Here is a 22,487-nt window from a genome sequence, read left to right as displayed (position 1 = left end):
TTGGTTTGTTTGTAATGGAAGTAGAGTGCTATGGCTTTTGTTAAGCACATAAAATGACTCTTGCAAGTTTTATTCGCAAAATCCTACATTGGTGACCCTGATGTTCTCGGCCAGTTCCAGACTTACTCAGCAAAGTATTGACAAATGCAGTCGCTTTGAAGCTGCTGGAATTTTGGGAGCAGTATGCTAACAAGTGGTTTGCAAAGGCAGAAGCAAGATCGCACTGTGAGAAATCACCGCAGACAATGCTTATTTTTACTACATCATAGCATTGTTAAGTGGTTCCACTTCAGCCAGAGTGGTGAGTCTACTAAAAGATCTACCTGCGCATTATAAATATGTCACTTTGAAAACTCAACTATTACAGACTCTTGGACTGTCCGAGTCTGAACGCATCAAACAGTTGCTCTCCTTGCGCAGCCTGGGTGATGCTAGGCTTCGGAACTAATGAACCACATGCTGTCTCTCCTGATCAATCACTATCCTTACTTTATTTTTAAAGATTCTTTATGCAACAAATGCCTGATCAAGTTCACACTGCCCTTGTTAATAGACCCGTCAGGGACTCTAGGGAGCTTGCTAAAATGACCAAAAATCTACACTCAGCTAGGCAGAGGTGCATCGTTCCTCCTCCTTCCCTGGTCTTAATAAGCCCTGCCCAGCAGACTCATGCCCATGGCTCCAGACCAGACAACACTGGGTCTGTTTTTACCATGTACAACTTGGCACGAAAGCCAAAAATTGCTGACTGCCATGGAGCTTCAACAGTGCATGGGGTTGAGCATTTTGTCTCCACAAATGGCTCACTGGTCCATGCCTGTGCACTTTGACTAGACACAGAAAAGCTGGCCAGCACAAAGGCTGAGTTTTCTAATATGGAAATGCTTGACATTATATGCTGGTTCAATAGCCCTTTGGCTTCGCCCCTCCACCCAGTCCCTCAGCTGCCTTAATGATGTGAGGCCACCACCCACAATTGTTACCTGGTCCACATATCCATGATTTTTCAGCATGTTAAACCAGGAAGGTAATTTTTTCTAAAGTGCCTACCATCAAGCGCCTGCTTGTGCTGAGGATAGTCCCAACACTGCTGTTATAATCCCATTGGGCCAATTTGAGTTCCAGCAACTAATGGACTCTGTGTTAAAAGCCTTAGGTTTTCTTTCTGTTTACCCGAGTGACATACTTGTCACCAGTGCATCGAAAGCCAAACACTTCTCACATCTCCACACACTTGACAAGAGCTTAAGTCAACATGGGCTGATAATTAACCCTGTTAAATCCCAGATTGGGTTGTTTACTATTGACTTTCTGGGCCACTGCACACAGGTGCAACACCTGTGCCATCAAAAGTCATTGCTATTATGGACTTTCCACTCCCCTGCACTACTAAAGCACGAGAAGAGTTTTTAGGTATAATTAATTTTTATCACCTTTTCATTCTGTGAGCTGCTGAACTAATGCTCCCCTTGTATGGTGCCCTTAAAGGTAGAGCTCCTAAGTGCATGCTTGAGAGATCAGTGCATATCAGCAGACTATTTGATGACAACAAACGAGCTCGTTCCAAAGTGACCCTCCTGGTACACTCATTTCCCAGCTCATCTATAGGCATCTCCATTGATGCCTCAGTCTGTGCTGTGCATGAACATTTGGTTGGAAGCATGTGGCAGCAGTTCTTCCCCAACCCCCTTGAGAGGAAGTACAAGTTTCTCAGTCTCTGACTGTCAGCCATTTTCATTTTCCAATAGAGGGTTAGCATTCCACAGTGTTCGTTCCACAAACTTCTCATGCACATGACAGTCAAAGTGTCATCACTAGCAATGCCACCAGGCCTACATTTTGGAATTCATTACAGACATACAGCACATCGAAGGGAAAAATAATGCTGTGGCTGATTACCTCTCACAACCCACCATTGATGCCATACACATTGGGGTTGACTTGCTAGCATAGCAGCTGGCCAAGGCCTACAGGACAGTATTTGGCTGATGTGAAGTTCAGGGATGCAAGAATTCCTCTCCTGTGTGATGTTTCAAACAATTGCTCTTGCCCCATCGTGCCTGCAGACTGTTTTTAACTCCATTCATGGCTTCTTGCGTCCAGGAGGGTTGGCTTAGCAGAAACTGGTTGCATTGAAGTTTGTGTGGCACGGCCTTATGAAACATGTGAGAGACTGGATTACAGCCTGTGTTGTGTGTCAGCATGTTTGGTCACCTTCAGCACCTTTTGAGGTTCCTGAATAACTGTTTAACCACGTTAACATGGACCTAGTTGGCCCTCTCTCCCGTCTCATAGTTTCATGCATCTCCTTACCGTGGTGGACCATACCACCAGATGGCTAGAGATTGTTCCTCTAGCATTAATAATGGCTGCAAATGTGGCTTCGGTGTTCATCAACACCTGGGTCATTCAATTTGGCACCCAGTCTGATATTTCTTTCAACTGTAGTTCCCAATTCACATCAGACCTCTGGATCACAATCTAACGTTGATTGCATCACACCATGTCACATCATCCACAGTACAATGGCCCGTGTGAGCATTTTCACTGTTCATTAAAGGCTGTGCTCAGGGCCTCCCTGATGGATGAGTGTTGGCATGATTATCTGTGAATCTTGCAGGGGCTCAGAACGGCTTCAAAAGAGGACCCACAGCCCTCTGCCAATGAGTCGGTGTATAGGCAACTGCTATGAGTGCTGGATGATTTTACTTCTGACACCATGACCTCCTGTTTGGATTCTTCGCAGCATCATGGCCTCCTCAGTAAACAATTCTTTTACACCTATTCCTACTAATAAGAGCATACAGCACTCTTGGGTTCCTGCTGACCTATGTTCTACCTTGTAAGCTCCCCTACGACGACCTGTTCTGCAGTTTGGAACAGTGTGAAAATACTTTTATTGTACATAGGAAGGGTAAATCTGAAATTATTTCTGTAGATTGCTTTAAACCAGCACAGCAAGTCCTGGATTGTACCCACTATCATGTGTCTGCTGTTCCTCCAACAAAGCAGAAAGGACCTGAGCTGGGCAGCTTATTCCAGCTCTAGACAGACTCATAATGCTGGTTTTGCTAATTCTGGGGGCAGCTGTGTATGGCAATGCAATGGGTGATGGATAACACATATTGTTCATAATAGAAACAGTTCTACATAATTCACAAACACTGGCATTGAGTTGTCTGTTCACAGAAAGAGAGTGTCTGACGTAATGACATCAGTGTAAGGTGACTGATTTTGGTTTGTTGGCAATGGGAGTAAAGGGTTGTGGTTTTAGTTAAGCATATTAAACACGCTAGCATGTTTTATTTGCAAAATTCTACAGGTGGAAGACCAAGACAGATTGCATAGCCTGGGCTTATTTACCTGGAAGATTCTGAGAAGTAATGGTATATTTTATTTTAATTGAAATAGCACAGAACAGCTATTCCACCCCTTCGAGCTGTTCTGCCCAACATACCCAATTTAATCCGAGCCTAATCACAGCACAATTCACAATAACTATTTAACCTACTAACTGGTTCGTCTTTGGACTGTGGGAGGAAAGCGGAGAAGACTCACAGATTCCATGGGGAGGAGGCATAAACTGCTTACAGAGGACATATGAACTGTCATAGCATCGTACTAACCGCTATACTACTGGTAGGTGTGTCAGAAACAAGCAGGCATAGCTTTCAGGTGAGGGGAAAGAGTTCTAATGCAGAACTGAGGAGTGAGTTGATACTTATAACATGATATTAGAGGAAGTGATGTATCTGATACAGTCAGTATCTTTAAAATACATTAAAAATGCAGTTGAAAAGGCAAGGCATTGAAGAGGTCAGGCCTAATGTGGCCAGAGTGTGAAGCATAACAAGACATAGATGTAGTGAACTAATGGACCTGTTTCTGTGCTCTTTGACTCTGGCACAACCCTTGCCTCTTCTTCTAAATTCCCTTGCTCTTTCTGCCCTTGTCGCCCCCTATCTCTCTATCCCCATCTATTGCCGTTATCACCCCTGTACATCCTTCCCTCTTGCTTCACTTCCTCCATCTCCCCTCCCATGTGCTACCTCTCAGTGCAGCTGTGCGTCCCTTTCACTTTGTTCATTAGTTTTACTCCCAGTTCTTGCTTCCTCTAGTGGAATTCCACAGGGCTCAGGGTTGGGACTGCAGGTCTTTACTTTATATGGTAATGATCTGGATGAAGAAACCAAAGGTATTGTAGTTCAAAGTTTGAAGTCATTGCAGCTAGGTTTGTAGATGATAGCAAGATAGGTGGAGGAGCAGGCAGTGTTGTTGAGACAAGGAGCCTGCAGAAGGACTAGGACAGGTTGAAAAAGTGGCAGATGGTATACAGCATTGTGAAAAGTGGGGTTATGCACTTTGGTAGGAAAAATAATGGTGTTATTTATCCAACCAAAATGTCAATTGTTTAATCCTCTCTATGCATGTTGCATGAAGGGCTGTGTTCCTACAGCATTTTGAGTTTATGTTCAAAAGAATAGCCCCAGGCTTGATGCATGTGGAATATTTGATGCTTTTGAACCTGTATTCTTACAGAGTACAGAAGATTAAAGGGGAATCTCATTGAAAAGTACTGGATACTTAAAATTCTCAATAGAGTGGACGTGGAAAGTATGTCCCTATTAGGAAAATCTAGGATCTAAGGGCTCAGGATATCCCTTTAAAATGGAGATGAGGAGGAATTTCTTCAGCCAGTGGAAGGACAGTTGAGACCAGGTCATTTAAGACAGACACAAAGTACACTGCAGATGCTGTGGTCAAATCAACACATACAAAAGCTGGTTGAACTCAGCAGGTCAGGCAGCATCCGTTGAAAAATTTAAGACAGAGATTGAAAGGTTCTTGATTGATAAAGGGGGTTAAAGGTTATGGGCAGAAGGCAAGAGAATAGAGTTGAAAAAGTATCAGTCATGATTGAATGGCAGAGATGGGCTAAATGGCCTAATTCTGCTGTGGTATCCTTTATTTGTTCATGATGGGCTTTTCTGCCCCTTCTACCGTCTCCCTTTCTTTGCATGCCCCTGGACACTTCCATTTTCCCCTCATTAACTTTCTGTCTGAGTTACTGAAACACAGTCTCTCCTTAGAGCAGTGGGTCCCAACCTTTTCTATGCCCCACACCCCTAGGAAATGTTTGATTAATGTTTGCACCGCCTACAAAAGTAATACCACATTTGAAGATGAAGAAGTCTAATTTCTAATTTTTGAACCACATACAATACTGCAGGTGAACAAATTGAATTTTAAAAAATAAGCTTTTAACAGTGCAAAAAATGCAAATATAAATTGAACAATTACTCATTTAATCAGAAAATATTGTAAACAGTAAAATCAATCCCAACTGTGAACATAAAAATTCAATGACTTCTTTGCTCCTGCTTCTCATTCATGATTTTGTCAAAACATGGAACCTTCTTGCTGAATGCGATCCGCAGGTCTTCCTGTGGATTCAGGCGATTCCTAGATTTTGTCTTGATTGACAAAAGAACACTGAATCCAGATTCACACAAGTATGTTGTTGCAAATGGAATGAGGACACGGAGTGCTTTTCCATCAAGTCTTGGGAACATATCCAGTGCTGCAGACAAAAACTCCTCCAAAGTCTTGCTTTCAAATTGCATTTCAAGAGCTCAATTTGTCCGCAAATCAATAAGATCTTCCTTCAGCTCTTCATCATCTGACATTTTCTCCAAATTGTAGGAATATGGATTCATGATCCATTCTTCTGAAATCTTCAGGTCTCCAGCAGCAAAATATCCATCAAGCAATTCTGACAGCATTTCCAAATGAGCCACAATTTCTTCACGCACAGTAGGAGTTATGGATCCAGCATCATCAAAATTTGAGAGACTACCTCTTTCCATCCTTTCACGCCAAAGACATAACTTTTCTTTGAAGGCATTCAACTTTTCACAAGCCTTCAATATGTTTATCCCTTTTCCTTGAAGAGAAACACTCAGGTCATTCATACAAGTGAAAATGTAAGCTAAGTAAATCAGCATTTGGGCAAATTCCTGTGATTCCATTCCCCAACCAGATCACATTCACGCTCCTCCAGAAAAACTTTGATTTCTTCCCGCAGTTCAAAGAAGTGGGTTAAAGCTTGTCCTCGTGACAACTAACGGACTTCTGTGTGGAAAAGCAAAACTAAATGCTCACTTCCCAGATCCTCAAAATGATTTGAAGATGTGATGGTTCAAAGCAAGCCCCCTGATCCAGTTGATGATCTTCACACAAGTATCAAGGACCTTCTTCAAATTTGGAGGCAATGTTTTTGATGCCAAAGCATGTCGATGAAGAAAACAATGTGTAACTTGCAAGTCTGGAATCTCCTTTTTCATCAATGCAGAAAAGCCAGATTTATTTCTAAGCATTGCAGGTGCCCCGTCAGTGCACACAGGACCAATGACTTTGATATCTAAATCATGTTTGGCAAAGAAGTCTTTCACCAGCTGCATCACATCCTTTGCAGTTGTGTTTGTTTTCAGATCTTTACAAAACAGGAAATCTTCCTTCACAGCACCATCATTGACATACCTCACTAATGTGATGAGTTGACTACAAATGGAGACATCAGTTGACTCATCCAACTGAATAGAGATTTTAAGAGGACTAACTCTGACATCTGAGATGACTTGGTCCAAAATATCTTCACTCAAGTCACTGATTCGGTTGTGAATGACATTATTTGATAGGGGCACCTGTTCAAATTTTTTTCTTGCTTCTTTGCCCAGCATAATTGTTGCCATTTCTGGTGCACATGGCTTGATGAGATCTTCTGTAATTGTATGGGGCTTCTTGGATTTGGACACTTTATACGCCACTTGGTATGAAGCAAAAAGTAGTGGTTTTTCAACAGAAACAAAACCTAATTTTGGAGGAGTTCCTTGTGAATCAAAACGAGTGCTTTTGATTTTCAATGACCCAACATCAGCTCCGCCATGCTTGTTCCTGAAGTGCTCTTGAAGCTTGGGTGGCTTCAGATTTGAGTTGGAAAACACAGCGCTACAAAGAATGCACTGGAGTTTTTGCAAGCCATCATTTCCTGTTGTGCAAGTGAAACCAAAGCACACATAGTCATCATTCCATTTCCTTCTTTTTGACATGATGAAGGGTTAAGGGTAAAGAGAAAAATATGAGCTAATATGAGAAAAACTATCTGACTACATCAGAGATGACCGCTTTACTCAACCAGAATGCCTATAGCAAAGTATCGCGAGAAATACGCTTTCGAATATTATATTACGATATTATCTGCAGTTACGCCAAGATAAATCGTCAGGTGGAAATGCTATGGGGACGTGATGCAACTTATTCGGCTACTCTCTACTGAATTTACACACCTATTTCCGATGATTACTGAAGATACGAACTCTCATCACACGATTCAAAGTCCTCAATGCTGACCATGATAGCTCCTCAACTAACACAATTCAAAATTATCAACGATTCAAGAAAAAAACCTTTTAAGAGAAAAAAAACCTTTGAAATTCAAAAACTTCTTTAATGCATTGAGACAAATACAAATGAATGACTTCAGCTGCTTTTTATCAAAATACAGCTTTTTAAAACTATATAATTGAATAATTTACCTAGTGCCTGCGGGTTTGGTTTTAACGCAAATTCATTACTCGATGGTTGATTCGGGATGTATAATGATTTTGGCATTATGAGATGATTTTTAACTTTGAGATGTAACCTTCTAGCTAACATTGATGAGACTCCTCAACTCTGAGGTGTAACTTCCCAGGTAACACTGATGAGAATCCTCAATGCTGACTCGGGCAGCGGGAGACTGGAGTGTGCTTGGGACAAATGTTACTACCACTTCTCAAGGCACACTGGCAGCTGGCTGAGTGATGACTCATGACTCGTCACTCAAGGACACAAGCCACTCCTTGTCACACCCCCTGAAATTCCATCTCGCACCCTCTGGGGGTGCGGGCACCCCAGGTTGGGAACCCCTGCCTTAGAGTCATACAGCACAGAAACAGGCCCTTAGCCCAATTGGTCTACGCTGACAGCAATTCTCATCCAAACTGAGCCCATTTTGTTCTTAAGCCCACAAGATATAGGAGCAGAATTAGGACATTTTGCCCAACGAGTCTGCTCCACCATTCCATCATGGCTGATCCCAGATCCCACTCAACCCCATTCACCTGCCCTCTCACCATATCCTTTGATGCCCTGACCAATCAGGGAAGTATCAACTTCTGCCTTAAACAGCCACAGACTTGGCCTCCTCTACAGTCCGTGGCAGAACATTTGAGCCTTTCCGATCCATGTACCTATTTAAGTGTCTTTTAAATGTTTATTTATATATGAAATAAGCCACCAAAGGAAATGGTCTAAAAGTGACTTATTCTAATATTTGCTACCTCTGCCTCTCTGTCTCTCACTCTCTCTCTGACATGTTCTCTAGGTCCCAATTTATGTTACTGTTTGACAGTCTCTGCCAACCAATAAAATCCACTCAACACTCCATTTCTATGTCCATATATTTTGCATATCTTTCATTTTGTTATTTCATGCACAAAGCTCTGTAGTTTGGGAGAGATCTTTGTACTGTATAAACTTTGCAAACACACAGGTTACAAGAAGTCTTTGGATGTTACTGAAGTCTGCATGATGTACCCATCTGGTGAATTACTAGGATCTGATAAGACATATCAAATGCACTGGCTAACATGAGTAATTTAGTGCATTCTTTCCAATTCATGTTTCTGACAAAGTAAAAAGCATCTTGCTCCAATCTATAACCTTGGTCCAAAGGTGTCCTAAATGTGCACCTCAGTCACTTAGCATTCTTTAATCACTTCAGTCCTTTCTCTCGTTTCTTTGTGATCTTTCACATATGGATTCTGGTTGTGTCCAGCTCTGGGCATAATACACAATAAATCAGACTCCATCCAACATGGCAGGCAGCTACAGAAACTTGAACAACTGTAGGAGACCATTCAGCCCTTTGAGCCATTCCATTCTTCATTATGATCATGGCTGATTCTCAGTCTCAATATCACACTTCTGCATTCTCTCTGCACGTGAGTGTGTTTTATGTAATCTACTTACCTTCTCCAGAAAAATACTTAGTGCCTTGGCTTCCACTGCTCTCTGTAGTGGAGAATTCCACAGGTTCACTACACTTCGAGTGAAGAAAAATGTCCATGTCTCAGTACTAAGCATCATCCCTGTATTCTGAGACAGGGATTTCTTTTTCCAGTTCTCCCCAGGGAGGGAATTGTTCCTGTATCCAGTCTGTCAGAACTTTGTACATGTTAAAGAGAAATCTGAAGTATTCTTAAACTTTTACAATACAGACTCCTGTTTCCTTTCTATGCAGTGTTTTTTTTCCATAAAATGACACGTGGTGTACATTGTTGGCATATTCTACAATAAGATTTGCATTTACCAAGCAACAATTTTGGAACATTGCTATAATGAGGTATCAGTAAAGTTTTTCAGTCAATGGATTAGTAACAAACTGACAGTCATTGAATTTAATTACACTTGGGGTTGTGTTCTAATCCACCTGGTACTATACAAACTGCAGTGGAGTTTTCAACCATGCCAACTATCTATCAAGTTAAAAATATGAGTGTTGACCTTTATCTGTAGAGTTACTTCTGTGGCAGAGCTGTGCTTTTATTCTCCCTATCAATAAATATTTGTTGTACATTATAAAGATTTTGGAAAATCTCAAAAAATTCTCTTTGTGAGACCTGAAACAAAATCAATATGGTACATTTTCCTAAATTTAGCAAGTACTGCCTCCTCTGTAGGATAGATGTACTAAGAATAAGAATCATTGGACAAAAGTGTACTACAACATTGATGTGTTGAATGTAGGGACAGCTGCCAACTTTAAATGTTCTACTTAAAGAATCAAAGGAAGAGCTTCTCGCCATGGGTCCCATCTGACCAAAGGTACAACAGTTGCCAATGTAACTACTGCAGTTTTGTCTGTTCTTCATTTTTTTTCTTGCATTTACATTAAAGGATCCAGCCTCAAAATTTGTTGTTCCTCTAATTCCTTAAGTTTTATTCTTGCCCACAAGTTGCTGTGACAAGTTGCTGAGCTGCATACTTCCTTATCATACGTTGAGTTCATTGTACACCTTATTTTGCTCTTTTATGTTTTCTTCAGGAAAAATAATATAAGCACATTGGCACCTTAGCCATTTCTGAATTATCAAAGAGTTCGTGGCAATTACAGATTCTGGGTTAATTGCATGGTCCCTTGGAGATGATGTTAGTTTTACATTATAGTTGCTTGAACCCTTTTAAAGGGGTTTTGTGGATTAAATGTAAATGTTAATATCATTTCACAGAGCTTTTCCAGCCTTCAATGAAGTTCTTGGAAGGACTTTAGACTGTGAAGGTTTGGGTTGCAATAGGTCAGTCTCAAAAGGCCTCCAGACTTAAGATTACTCCGAACTGCAATATTCAAAGTCTTTGTACAAACCATACCCACTGTCAGACTTCCATTGACTGAATTTGATTCATTTGTGTTTGCATCATCTGAATACTGTTCAAAATTTTCTTCTGATGTCCTGCCAGATTAACACCAACTCGAAGCATATCCCTAGTGACAAAGAAAAAGATGTTGTTAAGGATGAGAAATATTGTTTTCCATAGCTTGTATTCACTGAATTGTTGTTATTCACTGTAAACTGCTTATTAGAAAATATTTTCCTACAATAGTGAGTTATTACAAAAATTATATTTTAATGGAAATAACTGATTCTTTATCATTTTTAGAATTTAAGGTAGATTTGAGACAATCATAAAATTCAATTCATACTATTTCAAACAATTCATGGCACTATTGCCATATTTCTTTTCACTGCTTAGAATGATCTGCACAGGTAGAGGTAATATTTATACAGTGACTCCTTTGGGATTTATAAAATATATAGGAGAGTAAGCTGGCTGAAAAGGGTATATGAAATGGCTTCGACCAACAGAATTCCAAAACATTTCATAAAATTGTAGAATCAGAAGAGTAGCTAAGTCCCTCAAAAACAAAAAAAAAGCATTTGTGTGAAGCCAGGAGATACGTATGGTGTCTTTCATGAATACTTCACATCGTTTTACCCAGGGAGAAGGATGCAGAAGATGGAAAGTTAGGGAGAATGCTTGCTGATAGATTGGAACATGTGTGCATTAGGAAAGGGAAATATTAAAGAAACCAATGTATGCTAAAGTGGACAAATCCCAGTGCCTAACAAAACCATTCCCAGGGAGTCATGGGAAGCAAGGAAGGAGATTGCTGGGGCTCTGAGAGTGAAGCTTGCATAATCTTTAGCCACAGGTGAGGTATGAGGAGACTGGAGGGTGGCTGATCTTATTCCAATATTCAAAGAAGGCAACAGGGATATGCCAAGAAACAAAAAAACAGTGGGTGTTATGCCATTAAAAGGGAAATTATTGATAAAAAGTCCTCTGCAATAGCATTTATGATTACTGGAAAGGCAGGGACTGTAAGTAAAAATAAAAGTTTTTTGAGGATCTTATGACAAAAATTAATGAATGTGAGGCAGCAGACATTCAAGTTCAAATTAAATTTGTTATCAAAGTACAAAAGATAAAAAGACCAACACTCAATGCACAAGAGAAAGAAAAAAAATATAAATCATGCAAACAATTGAACCAACCAATAACATCCCGAACCAAAATTGAGTCCCCAGAGCAGCCCAAAATCATAAAGCCTCGCTTATCAGTTCATCATGTTAGTGGGCTCAGAGCACAGCAGTCGGGGCAGTCTTCATAGCCTCAGCTATAAATCCATAATAGAATAATCACAGAACAGAACCAATTCAGCCAGTGTGCAAAAAATAACAAACTGCGCAAATAAAAAAACTAATAAATACATAAGCAATAAATATCGAGATCCTGAGATGAAGATTCCTTGAAAGTGAGCTCATAGATTGTGGGAACATTTCAATGATGGGGCAAGTGAAGTTGAGTGAAAACCTTTGGTTCAAGAGCCCGATGGTTGATGGGTAATAACTGTTCCTGAACCTGTTGCTGAGAGTCCTGAGGCTCCTGTACCTTCTCCCCAATGACAGCAGCGTGAAGAGAGCATGACCTGGATGGTGGGGTTCCCCTAATGATGAACGTTGCTTTCCTGCAACCACATTTTGTGTAGATGTGCTGAATGGTGAAGAAGGATTTAACTGTGATAGACTGGGCCATATCCACTACTTTTTGTAGGATTTTCTGTTCAAGGGCATTGGTGTTTCCATGCCAGGCTGTGATGCAGCCAGTCAATATACTCTCCACTACACATCTATAGCAGTTTTTCAGAGTTTTTGATGTCATGCCGAATCTTTGCAAACTCCCAAATGAAGACAATGCCATGCTTTCATTGTAATTGCACTTACATGCTGGGATAGGTTCTCTGAAATGATTACATCGAGAAATTTAAAGTTGCTGATCCTCTTCACCTCTGATTCCATAATGAAGACTAGCTCATGGACTTCTAATTTCCTCTTACTGAAGTCAATAATCAGCTTCTCAGTCTTGCTGACTGAGTACCACTCAGCCAAATTTTCAACATTTTCAACCTCCTACATGCTGATTCGTCACCAGTTTTGATTCAGTTTATGACAGTGGTGTCATCAGCAAACCTGAATATGGCACCAGAGATCTGCTTAGCCATATGGTCATAAGTGTAAAGTGAGTAGAGCAGGGGACTGAGCACACAGCCTTGTGGTTTTTGCTAATCCAAACTGACTAGAGTCTGCAAGTGAGGAAATCAAGGATCCAATTGCACAAGGAGGTATTGAGGCCAAGTACTTGATAGTTTTGAGGGGATGATATTATTGAATAGTGAGCTGTACTTGATAAAGAGCATCCTGATGTATGCATCTATGCTGTCCAAGTCACTTCTCAGGCTGAAGTTGAAATGTTTCAGCACTAACCTCTCAAAACACTCATCACTGTGGATGAAATTTCTACTGAATGATAATCATTGATGCAGGTTACATTGTTCTTCTTGGGCACTGGTATAATTGAAGTCTGCTTGAAGCAGGTAGGTACCTCAGACTGATGAAGCAAGGGATTAAAGATCTCAGTGAACACTCCAGCCAGTTGATCAGCACAGATCTTTAGCACTTGGCCAGGTACACAGTCTGGGCCATATGCTTTTAGTGCATTCACCCTCCTGAAGACTGCTGCATGTTGGCCTCAGAGACTGAAATCACAGCAGCATTGGGGGCTGTGGGGGTTTAAGATGGATCTTCCATGCTTTGATAGTCAAAGAGAGCATAAACAACTTTAAGCTCATCTGGAAGCAAAACCCTGTTTTTGACTATGTTGCTTGTTTTAATTTTATAACAGGTGATAGGACTTAACCCCTGCCACAACTGTCGAGCATCCTTCACTGATTGAAGTCTAGTCTGGCATCGCCACTTGGCGTTTTAGATGGCTTTCCAGGGATCGTACCTGGATCTCTTGTAACCCTCACTAGACTTGAATGCCTCTGATCTTGCCCTCAGCAGATTGCAAATCACATGGTTCATCCAGGGCTTCTGAATGATTTTGTGGACACACCTGTCTACAACTGTTTTAATAAAGTCTGTGACAACCATGGTGTACTGTAAATGTATTCATTCAGATCCACAGAGGTGTCCTTGGACAAGGTCATGTCTACCGACTCGAAGAATATTCTTGGTCACTCCAATGCCCTGACCAATCAAGACCAACCAACCCCTGCTTTAAATAAACATAAAGACTTGGCCTCCACAACTGCCTGTGGCAAAGAATTCCACATATTCACCATTCTCTAGCTGAAGAAATTCCTCATCATCTCCATTCCAAAAGGACGCCCCTCTATTCTGAGTCTGTGTCCTCTGGTCTCCCACCATCCTCTCCACCTCTACTCTATCAAGGCCTTTCACCTTGATAGAGGGATAGATTTAAGGTGAGAAGGAAAAGATTTAAAGGGGTCCTGAGGGGCAAGTTTATCATACAGGGGATAATGGTACATGGAATGTGTTGCCAGAAGAATTGTTGGAGGTGGCATACAATTATGTAATCCAGGTTAATTAAACCCAAAGATAGATGAAAACAAGGTTTACCGATTAAAAAAAAGAGAATTTGAAAAAAATATGCTATGTGAGAACAAGGCGTGGCTGACAAGTGCAGATTAAGAGAGAAACACAGCAATGATTAGAAATTGAAGACATGAACTGTTAAGAGTGGAATTAATAGTGAGTACCTTTACCCTACTAATGTGAAAACTTTAGGGTGAAACCCCTGGAGGAGAGACAATAGTGATAAAAGATTTATTGAAGCTACTGCTATAACATGAAGCAGCTATAACAAGATAATATCAGCAGAAACGAGTGTCCAAGATCCCAACTGTGTAGTCGGGTATTAGTTCTGTGAATTCATGTCATGGGATTTGGTCAAGTTTTTTGTACAAGTTTGTGGATTGACTTGCTGTGGATGATAAACTATTTCATTCCAATGAACCAAGTAAGAAACATAGAAACAGAAAACCTACAACACAATACAGGCCCGTCGGCCCACAAGGTTGTGCCGAACATGTCCCTACCTTAGAAATTACTAGGCTTATCTATAGCCCTCTATTTTATTTAGCTCCATGTACCTATCTAAAAGTCTCTTAAAAGACCCTATCGTATCTGCCTCCACCACCGTTGCCGGCAGCCCATTCCACGCACTCACCACTCACTGAGTAAAAAGCTTACCCCTGACATCTCCTCTGTACCTACTCCCCACCACCTTAAACCTGTATCCTCTTGTGGCAACCATTTCAGACTTGGGAAAAAGCCTCTGACTATCCACATGATCAATGCCTCTCATCATCTTATACACCTCTATCAGGTCACCTCTCATGCTCTGTTGCTCCAAGGAGAAAAGGCAGAGTTCACTCAACCTATACTCATAAGGCATGCTCCCCAATCCAGGCAACATCCTTTTAAATCTCCTCTCCACCCTTTCTATGGCTTCCACATCCTTTCTGTAGTGAGGTGACCAGAACTGAGCACAGTACTCCAAGTGGGGTCTGACCAGGGTCCTATATAGCTGCAACATTACCTCTCGGCACCTAAATTCAATTCCACGATTGATGAAGGCCAATACACTCTATGCCTCAACCACAGAGTCAACCTGCGCAACTGTTTTGAGTGTCCTATGGACTCAGACCCCAAGATCCCTCTGATCCTTCACACTGCCAAGGGTCTTACCATTAATACTATATTCTCCCCTCATATTTGACCTACCAAAATGAAACACTTCACATTTATCTGGGTTGAACTCCGTCTGCCACATCTCAGCCCAGTTTTCCATCCTATCAATGTCCCGCTGTAACCTCTGACAGCCCTCCACACTATCCACAACACTGCCAACCTTTGTGTCATCAGCAAACTTACTAACCCATCCCTCCACTTCTTCATCCAGGTCATTTATAATAATCACAAAGATAGCGAGCTACCCAAGATTTGACAAACCAGCGCGGGAATGAAATGTGTAATGATGCAGAGGATTTAATAGGGTTGGATGTATAAGTTTATCTTCATTCGAAGAAACTGAATTTGATTTTCTACAAGAACTGATTATTTTTGCAAAGACTAATAAGTTACTGAATGAGATTTACTTTGTTTATGAGTTGTGATGTTGGAGAATAAAAGGAGTTAAACTATACACATACAATTTTTGAATTTAAACTTGTGGATATACTGCCCAGAACAGAAGCTGAAGTTAACTATAATACTTAAGAATAGGAATTAAATCTGGTTTTCTAACTAACTACGGATAAGTAAAAAGGGAAGTTTAGTCTGTAATTTTTTAAATAGGGAATGACACTAAATCTAATTAGAGAATTTGGTGTATCAAATGTTATTCTCATGAATATCACTGATTTTAACTGAACAGGAATATGGCTTTTGTTGATATCTAAGATTTGGAACAAAAACAGAATTTTGTAATTTTGAATTGTTCTTGCTCATGTAAATATTTTGTATATGAGGTAGCTTTGGCAGTCAGGGTGAGAAGACATGCGGTAGCTTTGGTAATCAAGGTGAAGGATAATCCAAAGAGCTTCTACAGGTATACTAAGAGCAAAAAGATTGTAAGGTAGTAAGGATAGTAGGGATAGTAAGGGATAAAATTGGTCCTCTTGAAGATCAGAGTGGTCAGCTATGTATGGAACCAAAAGAGATGAAGGAGATCTTAAATGGGTTTTTTGCATCTGTATTTACTAAGGAAACTGGCATGGGGTTAATGGAAATAAGGCAAACAAGTAGTGAGGTCATAGAACCTATACAGATTGAAGAGGAGGAGATGCTTACTATCTTGAGGAAAATCAGAGTAGATAAATCCCCAGGACTTGACAAGGTATTCCCACAGACCTCGAAGGAGACTGGTTTTGAAATTGCAGGGACCCTGGCAGATATATTTAAAATGTCGGTGTCTACGGGTGAGGTGCCGGCGGATTGTAGGATAGCTCATGTTGTTCCGTTGTTATAGGCTGGTAAGTTTGACGTCGGTAGTAGGTAAATTATTGGAAGGAGTCCTAAGAGATAGGATCTACAAGTATTTAAATAGACAAGGACTTATTAGGGAGTCAACACGGCTTTGAGCATGGTAGGTCAGGTTTAACAAATCTATTAAGAGTTTTTTGAGGAGGTTACAAGGAAAGAGGATGAAGGAAAGGCAGTGGATGTTGTCTATATGGACTTCAGTAAGGCCTTTGACAAGGTCCCGCATGGGAGGTTAGTTAGGAAGATTCAGTCACTTAGGTATACATGGTGAGGTAGTAAATTGGATTAGACATTGGCTCAGTGGGAGAAGTCTGAGAGTGGTAGTGGAGGATTGCTTCTCTTCTCTGAGTGGAGGCCGGTGACTAGTGGTGTGCTACAGGGATCAGTGCTGGGTCCATTGTTATTTGCCATCTATATCAATGATCTGAATGATAATGTGGTAAATTGGATCAGCAAATTTGCTGATGCTACAAAGATTGGAGGTGTAGAGAGGAGCAGACTGAGAGGCAGATTTTGGAAAGGTGCAAAAATAACAAGATTGTTATCATGGGTGACTTTAACTTCCCTAATATTGATTGGCACTTGATTAGTACCAAGGGTTTAGATGGGGCAGAGTTTGTTAAGAGTGTACAGGATGGATTCCTGTCACAGTATGTTGACAGGTCGACTAGGGGGAATGCCATACTAGATCTAGTATCAAGTAACAAACTGGGTCAGGTCACAGATCTGTCAGTGGGTGGTGCATCTGGTGGACAGTGATCACCGATCCCTGGCCTTTAGCATTATCATGGAAAAGGATAGAATCAGAGAGGACAGGAAAATTTTTAATTCGGGAAGGGCAAATTATGAGGCTATAAGGCTAGAACTTGTGGGTGTGAATTGGGATGATGTTTTTGCAGGGAAATGTACTATGGACATGTGGTCGATGTTTAAAGATCTCTTGCAGGACATTAGGGAAAATTTAGTCAGGTGGAAGAAGGCAGCATACATGAGGTTTAGGAAGCAAGGATCAGATGGGTCTATTGAGGAATATAGGGTAGCAAGAAAGGAGCTTAAGAAGGGGCTGAGAAGAGCAAGAAGGGGGCATGAGAAGGCCTGGGCGAAAGGAAAACCCCAAGGCATTCTTCAATTATGTGACGAACAAAAGGAAAACAAGAGTAAAGGTAGGACCGATTAGAGATAAAAGTGGGAAGATGTGCCTGGAGGCTGTGGAAGTGAGCGAGGTCCTCAATGAATACTTCTCTTCGGTATTCAACACTGAGAGGGAACTTGATGATGGTGAGGACAATATGAGTGAGGTTGATGTTCTCGAGCATGTTGATATTAAGGGAGAGGAGGTGTTGGAGTTGTTAAAATACATTAGGACAGTTAAGTCCCTGGGGCCTGACGGAATATTTCCCAGGCTGCTCAACAAGGTGAGGAACAGATTGCTGAGCCTCTGTCTAGGATCTTTATGGCCTCATTGTCAATGGGAATGGGACCGGAGGTTTGGAGTGAGGTGAATGTTGTCCCCTTGTACGAAAAAGGAGGTAGGGATAGTCCAGGTAATTATAGGCCAGTCTGTGGTGGGAAAGCTGTTGGAAAAGATTCTTAGAGATAGGATCTATGGGCATTTACAGAATCATGGTCTGATCAGGGACAGTCAGCATGGCTTTGTGAAGGGCAGTGCAGTGGATGTGATCTACATGGATTTTAGTAAGGCATTTGACAAGGTTCCACATGGTAGGCTTATTCAGAAAGTCAAAAAGCATGGGATCCAGGGAAGTTTGGCCAGGTGGATTCAGAGTTGGCTTGCCTGCAGAAGGCAGGGGGTCGTGGTGGAGGGAGTACATTCAGATTGGAGTTTTGTGACTAGTGGTGTCCCACAAGGATCTGTTCTGGGACCTCTACTTTTTGTGATTTTCATTAACGACCTGGATGTGGGGGTAGAAGGGTGGGTTGGGAAGTTTGCAGACAATGCAAAGGTTGGTGGTGTTGTGGATAGTGTAGAGGATTGTCAAAGATTGCAGAGAGACATTGATAGGATGCAGAAGTGGGCTGAGAAGTGGCAGATGGAGTTCAACTCAGAGAAGTGTGAGTGGTACACTTTGGAAGGACAAACTCCAACGCAGGGTACAAAGTAAATGGCAGGATACTTGGGAGTGTGGAGGAGCAGAGGGATCTGGGGGTACATGTCCACAGATCCCTGAAAGTTGCCTCACAGGTAGATAGGGTAGTTAATAAAGCTTATGGGGTTTTAGCTTTCATAAGTCGAGGGATAGAATTTAAGAGACACGATGTAATGATGCAGCTCTATAAAACTCTAGTTAGGACACATTTGGAATACTGTGTCCAGTTCTGGTCGCCTCACTATAGGAAGGATGTGGAAGCATTGGAAAGGGTACAGAGGAGATTTACCAGGATGTTGCCTGGTTTAGAGAGTATGGATTATGATCAGAGATTAAGGGAGCTAGGACTTTATTCTTTGGAGAGAAGGAGGATGAGAGGAGACATGATAGAGGTATACAAGATATTAAGAGGAACAGACAGAGTGGACAGCCAGCGCCTCTTCCCCAGGGCACCACTGCTCAGAACAAGAGGACATGGCTTTAAGGTAAGGGGAGGGAAGTTCAAGGTGGATATCAGAAGAAGGTTTTTCACTCAGAGATTGGTTGGTGCGTGGAATGCACCGCTTGATTCAGTGGTGGGGGCAGATGCACTAGTGAAGTTTAAGAGACCACTAGACAGGTATATAGAGGAATTTAAGGTGGAGGATTATATGGGAGGCAGGGTTTGAGGGTCGGCACAACATAGTGGGCCGAAAGGCCTGTAATGTGCTGTACTATTCTATGTTCTATATGTAGTGGACAGTGAGGAAGGTTTTCAAAGCTTGCAGAGGGATCTGGACCAGCTGGAAAAATGGGCTGAAAAATGGCAGATGGAGTTTAATACAGACAAGTGTGAGTTATTGCACTTTGGAAGGAAAAGCCAAGGCAGAACATATAAGGTAAATGGTAGGGCACTGAGGAGTGCAGTAGAACAGAGGGATCTAGGAATACAGATACAAAATTTGCTAAAAGTAGCATCACAGGCAGATAGGGTAGTAAAGAGAGCTTTTGGTACATTGGCCTTTATAAATCAAAGTATTGAGCATAAGAGTTGGAATGTTACTGTGAGGTTGTATAAGGCATTGATGAGGCTGCATTTGGAGTACTGTGTGTAGTTTTGGTCACCGAATTACAGGAAGAATATTAATAAGGTTGAAAGAGTGCAGAGAAGGTTTGCAAGGATGTTTCCAGGACTAGAGAAACTGAGTTACAGAGAAAGGTTGAATAGGTTAGGACTTTATTCCCTGGAGCGTAAAAGAATGAGGGGTGATTTGATAGAGGTGTATAAAATTATGATGGGTATAGATAGAGTGAATGCAAGCAGGCTTTTTCCACTGAGGCTAGGGGAGTAAAAAAACCAGAGAACATGGGTTAAGGGTTAAGGGAGGAAAAGTTTAAAGGGAACAATGGGGTCTTCTTCACATGGAGTGTGAAATGTGCTGCCATATGAAGTAGTAAATACAGGCTCACTTTTAACATTTAAGAAAAATTTGGACAGGTACATGGATGAGGGGTGTATGGAGGGATATGGTCCAGGTGCAGGTCAGTGGGACTAGTAAGAAAAATGGTTCAGCACAGCCAAGAAGGGCCAAAAGGCCCTTGAAACGTTGACATCGCTTCTCCCTATAGATGCTGTCTAGCCTGCTGTGTTCTACCAGCATTTTGTGTGTGTTGATGGTTCTATATTGTTTTTTTCTTATAAACAAAACTTAACTCCAGAAGTGTCTGGTTTCTATTTTCTGCCTTCTTTCAATACCTCAAATCTTCTGATGGCCTTCTAGCCATCAGAAGATTCGAGTATAATACTATGTAATTTGATTTTCTCAAAGAGTGCAGTGACTTGCGATAAGACCGCTGCCACACAGATGTTACAATTACAATATCTAAGAAAGACTTAGATGGATGGATGGCGTGGAAAGGTTTAGAGAGACATGGGTGAAACAGGCAAATGGACAGCTCAAGATGCACCCTGTACAAATTAGGCTCAAGGGCCTGTCTCTGTGGTGTATGAATCTGTGACATTGGCACCATGCTCACTAGCAGTCACTGATTGTTGTGTGTGGGGAAGGTGCTCAGATGATGTAGCTGCATGGTTTCAAGCTGCACTGCTTTTAGATAAGGAACATGAAAAGTGAAGATATGTTTCCCAAAGAAACAGATGCTATGAAGAAAACTTTTAAGATGTCTTTTTGTAAATTAGCGACTTTTGGAGCAAGTAGTTGTCAAAACTAGAGTCACATGAAAAAAAAATCACATGATACCTTTCCATTCAGAGTTTACAAGGTCACGAAGATAAACACATTGCCAAAGTGTTGGGCTTGATTCCCCTCATGTAACAATCAGTGATTTCTTGTGAGGATGGTAGCAATATCATAGGCTCGTATAGCACAGAGACAAGCCTTTCTGCTTAATATCTCAATGCTGACCTGAGCTTGTCCCATCCTTCTGTTAGTCATCTCTGTGAATAACTGATGTCAAGCTGAAGAAGTGTAGTGACACTTTCAGGGTTTAAAGTAGTGGACTAAATCCTCAAAGGTTATTATCAGAAACATTATATTATCACAAACAACCCTTTAGCACATACAACATTGTTATCAAATTACTGTGGATTCTGGTTAATTGGGCCAGCAGTTAATCGGGGCAGCAGATTACTTGGGACAACTCTTAAAGAAAAAAAACTAATCAGGAAAATTATTGGGATTCTCTTTGTTCATTTGGGACACTATATCACTTAATTGGGACAGGAGACTGTTGCCAACCATTTTCTAACTAGCCTCAGTTGTGTGCACTTGTGTGTCCGTTAAACATTACACCATGCTTAAGAGCAAACAGCTTTTAAATAGCATCAGTAACGTCTGTTTGCGTTCAACAAGCAGTGATTTTCGTCTCTGATAGCTGATGAGAAGTAAAGAGTAAGATAATTCAGAGCTGTTTTGCTCACTGTGGTTTCAAAGCATTCAAGCTTGGAGATGCCAGAAATGGCTGTGAGCAAAAAAGAAATGATTTCACTACTTCAATAAGATAGGTACTACGAAGAATTTGAAAGAATCGACTATCATCTTGAACGTTACATTGAAAGTGAAGGTTTGGAGGATGCAATCATTGAAAGTATTGAAGTTAATCTGTCATCTGACCAGGTATCTGTATAGATCTTTTTTCGATTGTTGGTTTATCTCAGTTAAACAGTAGTTTGTCTGTTTTATATGTTTTTAACTATTTCCATGAAACATCAGCTAATTGGTGCAGCTGCTCAATTGGGCCAACATATACTGGTCCCGATGTGCACAATTAACCAGAATCCACTGTATTTTCATGAAATTTTGGCTAATTGAGCAACTGCTTAATTGGACCAAAATGTGCTGCTCCTGATGTATCCTAATTAACCAAAATTTACTGTACTTACAAATAGATCCTTCAATAATTTTCAACCAAAACTACTTATTACTGCAGAAGAGTTCATTGTGTTCATTTATGGAGGAGATCACGGAGTGGCTGAGCTGATGGCTGGACAGCTAAATCAATGTGGATGAGAACAGAAAATGAAGAGCACGTGATTGAGGATGTGATTGAGCTGCAGAGGATGCACAAGAAATTCACCAGGCTGTTGCCTGGAAAGGGATATTTCTGTTCAGAGGATAGGCTAGATTTGTTTCCTTAGGAGCAGGTGAAGCTGAAGAGATAGCTGGTTGAGGTACAGCAAATCCTGATGGACAGTCCAATGCAAACTAAAGGAACAACACTTCATATTCCGCCTGGGTAGCCTACAATTCAATGATATGAACATTAAATTTTACACTTTCAGGTAACCATTACCCTCTGTGTTTTCCCCCAGCTGTGGTCCCACTCCTTAACCAATATCTGGTCCTCCCATTTTTGCCTCCTTCCAGCA

The 22,487-nt window shown here is 41.2% G+C and overlaps 1 protein-coding gene across 1 annotated transcript in view; it reads right to left on the bottom strand.

The window, feature by feature from the left end:
- Window positions 1–9,916: 9,916 nt before the first annotated feature.
- Window positions 9,917–22,487, bottom strand: part of LOC132381967 (ephrin type-B receptor 2) — a 468,380-nt gene continuing 455,809 nt past the window's right edge. The window contains exon 16 of the mRNA XM_059951670.1: window positions 9,917–10,585. Within this exon, the coding sequence (XP_059807653.1) occupies window positions 10,477–10,585 (109 nt within the window). The 3' untranslated portion in view covers window positions 9,917–10,476. The remainder of the gene's footprint in view (window positions 10,586–22,487) is intronic.

This window comes from Hypanus sabinus, chromosome 27 (assembly GCF_030144855.1).
Source record: "Hypanus sabinus isolate sHypSab1 chromosome 27, sHypSab1.hap1, whole genome shotgun sequence".
In the NCBI taxonomy this organism is placed as follows: Eukaryota; Metazoa; Chordata; class Chondrichthyes; order Myliobatiformes; family Dasyatidae; genus Hypanus; species Hypanus sabinus.
Note: the sequence above shows the minus strand (reverse complement) of the source record. Positions and strands in the feature narration are given on the sequence as shown.